This window comes from Arabidopsis lyrata, assembly GCF_000004255.2.
Source record: "Arabidopsis lyrata subsp. lyrata unplaced genomic scaffold ARALYscaffold_6, whole genome shotgun sequence".
NCBI classification, from domain to species: Eukaryota; Viridiplantae; Streptophyta; class Magnoliopsida; order Brassicales; family Brassicaceae; genus Arabidopsis; species Arabidopsis lyrata.
The window spans coordinates 20702776-20710248 of NW_003302550.1; the positions used below are offsets into that span (position 1 = coordinate 20702776).

The window sequence follows — 7473 nt, forward strand, 5'->3', positions numbered from 1 at the left end:
TCTGCGGTTACTTAAGTCAATCCTCCGCCACATCCAAGGGTCTTTAAAGACGACTCCACGCCACGATCTACACACTTTCTGAGCATTTTCCAGTATCTCCGCCAAGTTTCTATATCCTCTTTCCTTCATCGCCGGAGGTAATGACGAAGAAGACGACGGCTTAAAGTAGAAACAAATGAAAGAGGAAAGTAAAGTAAGAACTAAACAACCGATCTTTCTTAACAAACCCACTTATGAAAAACCACTGCATTTAGCGAGCTACAATCACGCGCTCAAAGCTTAAAAAGTTAAGAAGGAAATAAAAGGACAGAGAAAATAAGAGGAGACATGAACAAGTTCATAAGTTGACAAAACCAACAAAAACCACATGTTCTCTGCATTGTTCAGAAAGATTCAGTATCTAATACCAATAATAGTCACTGGCATCATAGAGAAAAGAGGAGACATGATCGAGTTAATAAGTTGACAAGACCATCAAGAAGCAACCCTGTGACTCGGATAGAATCGGCATGAAATCATGATCTGAAGCATAACTGACACACCGATATTATATGGGTAATCGGCGGTTGAGTCACCGGGGCGTCTCAACTCTTTGATCCTCTCCAAACATCGCTTCTCAAGATTCCCGACAAGGTTCATGTTGAAACACTTGCGTACATCAAGGTGTTCCAGGTGAGGACAGCGGTCGAGAATGACATTCAAGCCTGTATTGGTTAGTCCGTTCCCCATAAGCTGGAGGTGGCGTAGTTTGGGCATGCTTTCAGCGATTGCTAGAGCATCATCATCACATTCGACGAGAGGGGGCATGTCGCCTAACTGGCTTATGGCATAATTGCCATGGGCCGGCCCTGGGCAGCATAAGGAGTTTAGCTTCAATGTCTTTAGCTGTGGGCAAACGTGGCCTATAGCTTTCAAATCCAGTTTAAGCGATGAGTGAAAGACCTCGAGGGTTTCAAGCAATGGAAATTTTGCGATCCCGTTCATAACTCCTTTGTTCGTCATTGGTTCATAGATTGAAAGTCCAAGACTTTTCAGATTACTTGATCTGCAAATAATTACGTGAAGAGTTAAATCACAAACTAAGAATTAAGAAGAGTAACAACAGTAAATGAATATCCAATAAAGACCATGGCGCGGCTTAATTAGAAGATCAAACTGTACAATGATGTTATAAGCAAGTCGTCTATCATAGGAGTCCTATAAGCTAATGATATATATATATATATATATATATATATATATATATATATGCTAATAACCTAACTACTTGCTTTCTTTAACCATGACAAGTAAAGTTATATATGATGATAATAATAACGGTGTGAAACAAAACAAGACTAGAACAATAATGTGAGAACAATAAATGACTATTATAAATTTATAACAGCTTCATAGCATGGAAATTAGCCTTCATATCTAACATATTAAGGCATTTACTCTAATTAAAACACTGTTAAGGCATGAGAATAGAAACGATTTACTCTAAAAGACTATTAAGGCATGAAAATTAGCCTTCATATCAGTGCATATCAAACCCCAAACGTAGAGTACCTAAAAGAAAACTTTGAGTAAATGAATATCCAAAGTCCATTTATTGCAGATCTCCAGATCAGGTAAAAGGAAATTAAAAAGACATGATAAACTGAGTTTAATTAACACATGATTAACAAAAAAAAAAAAACAACGATTATAAATTATCAAAACTTTGTCCTAATTAATCCTCAGGAGAAAAAGGAACAAACACATATCAGAGATTTCTTATCAGTCAAAATATATATACTACTGGGACATTTTGTGTCTAATTCACAGATCAGTGAAATCAAATAAAAGTAATATCTCTCTAAACAGCATTTGGAGATTTCCATGACAAACAGTTCAAACGTAGCTTGCGAAAGGAATAGAGAGAAGAGAGAGAGAACCTATCGGCGATGTAGCTCAGGAGAGAATCGCTCACGAAATGTTCAATGTTAATCTCTAGCAATCCACCCTGGCTGAGATCAACAATGTGACGGCACATGCCCTCGAAATCGAACCGATAGAATAGGCAGTCTCGCAAGTTGATTTTCTGCCACATCGAAGGGTCTTTACATACGCGTCGCCACTGTCTGCACACCTTCCGAGCGTTATCCAGTATATCAGTCACGCTAAGTCGGAGCAGGATCGAAGTCGTCAACTCCGGCGGAAGATCCAACCAGTTTCGTTGCTCTTTTCTTCGCTCTTCATCTTCTTTCATGATCAACGACTGCAACGTAGTGGAGGTTGTCATTTTCTCTTCTCAAAAAGAGGAGGCTGTCATTTTCTTTTCTGAAAAAGAGGAGGCTGTCGTTTTTGAGGATAAGATTAGGTCAAATTAGTGAATAAGAAGTGAAGTGTATTGTTTCGGACATTTGGTCATCGTAGTATTATGTGTCTACGGTACGATTCATGCCACGTCTAATTAGGTCTCAATACTCCTGAAGAATCAAGCAAGACCAGCCGCATATATCGCAGATAACACTCACGCGCTAATGTTTGCTTGATTTTCTAAGGCCTAGGTAAATACACGCGCTCATAAACACTTTTGCTACCACATCACTGATATCGTCATGAACAATCTTGGACTCGTTTTTTTTTTTTACTCGTTTCTATTTAAGTAAAAATAATAATTCCGTTTGATTTTTTGTTTTTGTTTTAATGTTAAGATTTTCTACCAAATAAAGTTTTATATAGTAATCTATCTAGCAGGAAAAAAATCAAACTTATCCAACAAAATATAGATTTAAAAGAATTAGGTTCGGTTTTGTTAATGCTTTATCATCAATTATATTTTTTAAAAATATGTTAACTTTGATATAATTAAATAATCAATAAATAAAAAATATGGTTAGTTAAATGAATAAATTGTATTCATCGTTTCGGGGCAAACCGTGAATTATTCTAGGCGAGTTCAATGAGACGCTTGACTTTGAAGAACACGATCCGATTCTTCTCTCTTCTGGTTACTTCGGTCATGCGAGATTTCCAAGAAGTAGTGTACGCGGTATTGTTCTTTAGTGGATATGAGGACTCATAGTCCGCTATTCACGTGGAGTAACAAGCGAGAGGAGGATTTAGTTAGTAATAAGTTGGATAAAGTTCTTAAAAATCAGAAGGAAATGAGGAATTTGAAACTACCAACATAGAGAAAAGAGGAGATATGAACTAGTTCATAAATTGACAAGACCAACAAAAACCACATCATAGACAAAACAAGCGAGTTTGGGCATGCTATCAAGTATCAACTATGAAGAAAATTCTTTTGAAATTATTTTGAACTTGTTGGAACGCGTGTTGATTTCAGTGTCTGTTTTGAAGTCATGATGCAATTTTGTAGGCCAGTCTTGTACAAGAGTTCTATGAACAAATGATCTTCTTCTGCTAATTAACCTACTAATTCTTTTCATTAACCATGACAAAGGTTTTTTCTAATTGTTTTTTTACGATAACATAAACTAGTTTTCAACCATTATTTAAATTCATGGAAGGCAAGGCATTTTTCAATTTCAAACAAAATTGTTTTAGAATCAGTATCAATTTTTTTTTCTCTCACTTTCTTTCAATGTCAATCAGAACAATGAAAGAAAGTGAGAGAAGAAAACAGAAAAAATTAAGAAACTGATTTATTTTAGTTCTTTTATTTTTTTGGTTTAGGCTCTAAGCCAAAAAAATTCTTTTTATTATTACTATTTTATCTTCATAAATTTTATATTTGTTCTCTTTTTGTGGGGAAGATAGCTAGAAGAAGATGAGAGAATAGTTGTGTTCATTTAGTTAAAAATGTATTTTGGTCAAAATAATATACTATTTGGCTAATCCATGAGAACTCATTTTGATTTTGTCCAAAAGTCAGAAGAAACACTTTAAAAAGTGTGTTTTGTGAAAACATTTTCTTAAGAAACAACTTCTGCATCGTACGCGAGTTACAATCACGCGCTACAAACTTAAAATGTACAAAGAAAATAAGGGACTTTGAAACACTACCAAACCAACATAGAGAAAAGAGGACTAGAGGAGACATGAACAAGTTCATTATGTGACATACTGACATGACCATAAAAAGCAACTTGTGTTCAAAGATATATATACTATCTAGTCCCAATAAAAGTCATATTAAACCTCAATGTTGTCCAAGTCATTGACAAAAGTGATATCAAATGGGTGATCAAAGGTTGAGTCATGATTTGATGTGTCTAAAGTATTTGATCCTCTCAAAACATCTTCCAGATCTCCGACAAGTTTAAGCTGGAAGCACGTTTGTAAACACTCGTTCCAGGTGAGGACAACCATCAAGAATGGCATACAAGCGTGTATCACTTAGGTTGTTCCCATAAAGGTGGAGGTGGCGTAGTTCTGGCATGCTTTCAGCGATTTCTAGGGCATAATCATCATCATTGCGAGAGTTCCAGAAACCCCCTGAGGAGTTTAACTTCAATGTCTTTAGCTGTGGGCAAGCGTGGCCTATATCTTCCAAACTCAGGTTTAAACATGAGTGTGAGACCTCGAGGGTTTCAAGTAATGGAATTTTTGTGATTGCATTCATAAGTCCTGGCCTCGTCACCCTTGGAAAGCACATTCCAAGTCCAAGACTTCTCAGATTCCTTGACCTACAAATATATAATCGCGCGTGTGTCGAATTACATCATAAACGATATGAAGAAGAATAATAATAAAAAAGAACATAAGAAATTTTCATAGTACTAATCAACTCAGAAGCATGTAAATAAGAAGAGCACAGAAGAGCAAACCATTTGTTTCAATTGGGACCTAAAAGATAAAACTCTAAAGATGCATTAAGCAAGTCTATGATAAGAATTGTATAAGTTCTTAATCTTCTTATAATGCTAATAACCTAACTACTTGTTTTCATTATTAACCATGACAAAGGAGAAGTAATTATGTATGATATGACAGTAACGATGTGAAACAAATCAAGACTCGATCGAACAATGTGAGAACTAAGGCCTATTATAACATCATCATATCAACAGTGACTTCAAAATAAAACGGATTTTTTTTTTACTCCTAAAATATTATAAAGGCATGAACATTGAGTTGCAAACATGAGTGCATTCATACCAGACGTAGAGTACATTAGAAGAAAACTTTAAGTTGCAAGACATACATTCTCGAGTAAGAGTAACTGAATATCCAAAGTGCATTCATAGCAAATCCAGTAAAAGGGAATAAAAAGACAAGATAAGTGGAGTTTCATTAACACGAGTGATAAACAAAATAAAAATAAAAATCAACGATTATAAATGGGGATCTATATTTTTTTTTATAATCAACGATTATGAGGATTAGGGCAAAATTTTGTTCATAATATTTTTATTTATAATCAACGATTATAGATGAACAAAGTTTTGCCCTAATCCTCACGAAAAAAAAAGGAACAAACACATTTCAGATATTTCTGCCTCACTCAAAAATATATATATCGACACATATCTTTTGTCTAAAGCCACCAATTTCTCTAAACAAAACAGTATTTGGAGAGATTCCCATGAAACAATTAAAACATAGCGAATGGTAAGGGATAGAGAGAAGATAGGTAACCTATCAGCGATGTAGTCGAGAAGATCATCGTTGACGAAGTTCCCAAGGTGGATTTTGACCAAACCACCCTCGCTGCGATCAACGGCGTGACGGCACATGATAGCCAAGGGGTCGAGCATTCCCCTATCTCTGATCAGGTTTCTCATGTCGATTTTCCGCCACATCGAAGGTTCTTTACAGACGCGTCGCCACGGTCTGCACACCTTCTGAGCGTTGTTCAGAATATCAGCCACGCTAAGACGGATCAGGATCAAAGACGTCAACTCCGACGGAAGATCCGCCCAGTTTCTTGGCTCTTCGTCTTTCATCGGCGACGGAGAGGAGGTTTTCATTTTCTTTTTTGAAAAAGCGGAGGTTGTCATTTTTGAGGATAAAATTAGGTCAAATCTGTGAATAAGAAGTGATGTGTAGTTTTGGACCTTTCGGCTTGTCTCTAAGTCAACATTTGGTCATCGTAGTATACAGTACAATTCATGCCACGTATAATTAGGCAAATACACTCACGCGCTAATGTTTTTGTACTCGTTTTCTATTTAAGTAAAAGTATAATTCGATTTGATTTTTTTAGGTTTTAATGCTAAGATTTTATACCATAGTTCCAAATGTTGATCTCAACCAAGCCTCCCTGGCTACGATCAACAGCGTGACGACACATGATATCGAGCTTCTGCGGTTACTTAAGTCAATCCTCCGCCACATCCAAGGGTCTTTAAAGACGACTCCACGCCACGATCTACACACTTTCTGAGCATTTTCCAGTATCTCCGCCAAGTTTCTATATCCTCTTTCCTTCATCGCCGGAGGTAATGACGAAGAAGACGACGGCTTAAAGTAGAAACAAATGAAAGAGGAAAGTAAAGTAAGAACTAAACAACCGATCTTTCTTAACAAACCCACTTATGAAAAACCACTGCATTTAGCGAGCTACAATCACGCGCTCAAAGCTTAAAAAGTTAAGAAGGAAATAAAAGGACAGAGAAAATAAGAGGAGACATGAACAAGTTCATAAGTTGACAAAACCAACAAAAACCACATGTTCTCTGCATTGTTCAGAAAGATTCAGTATCTAATACCAATAATAGTCACTGGCATCATAGAGAAAAGAGGAGACATGATCGAGTTAATAAGTTGACAAGACCATCAAGAAGCAACCCTGTGACTCGGATAGAATCGGCATGAAATCATGATCTGAAGCATAACTGACACACCGATATTATATGGGTAATCGGCGGTTGAGTCACCGGGGCGTCTCAACTCTTTGATCCTCTCCAAACATCGCTTCTCAAGATTCCCGACAAGGTTCATGTTGAAACACTTGCGTACATCAAGGTGTTCCAGGTGAGGACAGCGGTCGAGAATGACATTCAAGCCTGTATTGGTTAGTCCGTTCCCCATAAGCTGGAGGTGGCGTAGTTTGGGCATGCTTTCAGCGATTGCTAGAGCATCATCATCACATTCGACGAGAGGGGGCATGTCGCCTAACTGGCTTATGGCATAATTGCCATGGGCCGGCCCTGGGCAGCATAAGGAGTTTAGCTTCAATGTCTTTAGCTGTGGGCAAACGTGGCCTATAGCTTTCAAATCCAGTTTAAGCGATGAGTGAAAGACCTCGAGGGTTTCAAGCAATGGAAATTTTGCGATCCCGTTCATAACTCCTTTGTTCGTCATTGGTTCATAGATTGAAAGTCCAAGACTTTTCAGATTACTTGATCTGCAAATAATTACGTGAAGAGTTAAATCACAAACTAAGAATTAAGAAGAGTAACAACAGTCAATGAATATCCAATAAAGACCATGGCGCGGCTTAATTAGAAGATCAAACTGTACAATGATGTTATAAGCAAGTCGTCTATCATAGGAGTCCTATAAGCTAATGATATATATATATATATATATATA

At 36.9% G+C, this 7473-nt stretch overlaps 2 protein-coding genes and 1 pseudogene across 2 annotated transcripts; all 3 read right to left on the reverse strand.

Moving 5' to 3' along the window:
* Positions 1 to 231: 231 nt before the first annotated feature.
* Positions 232 to 2613, reverse strand: LOC9310736 (putative F-box protein At4g05475). The gene is made up of 2 exons (XM_002874623.2): positions 1920 to 2613; positions 232 to 1045 (listed from the first exon to the last, which is right to left on the reverse strand). The coding sequence occupies exons 1-2, from the start codon at positions 2264 to 2266 to the stop codon at positions 475 to 477; spliced, it is 918 nt and encodes a 305-aa protein (XP_002874669.1). The 5' UTR covers positions 2267 to 2613; the 3' UTR covers positions 232 to 474.
* A 1452-nt stretch (positions 2614 to 4065) lies between these two features.
* Positions 4066 to 6075, reverse strand: LOC9310737 (annotated as a pseudogene).
* Positions 6076 to 6471: 396 nt separating this feature from the next.
* LOC110227420 (putative F-box protein At4g05475) lies at positions 6472 to 7430 on the reverse strand. The gene is made up of 2 exons (XM_021021514.1): positions 7397 to 7430; positions 6472 to 7319 (listed from the first exon to the last, which is right to left on the reverse strand). Exons 1-2 carry the CDS (start codon positions 7428 to 7430, stop codon positions 6715 to 6717), a joined length of 639 nt encoding a protein of 212 aa, XP_020877173.1. The 3' UTR covers positions 6472 to 6714.
* Positions 7431 to 7473: the final 43 nt, after the last annotated feature.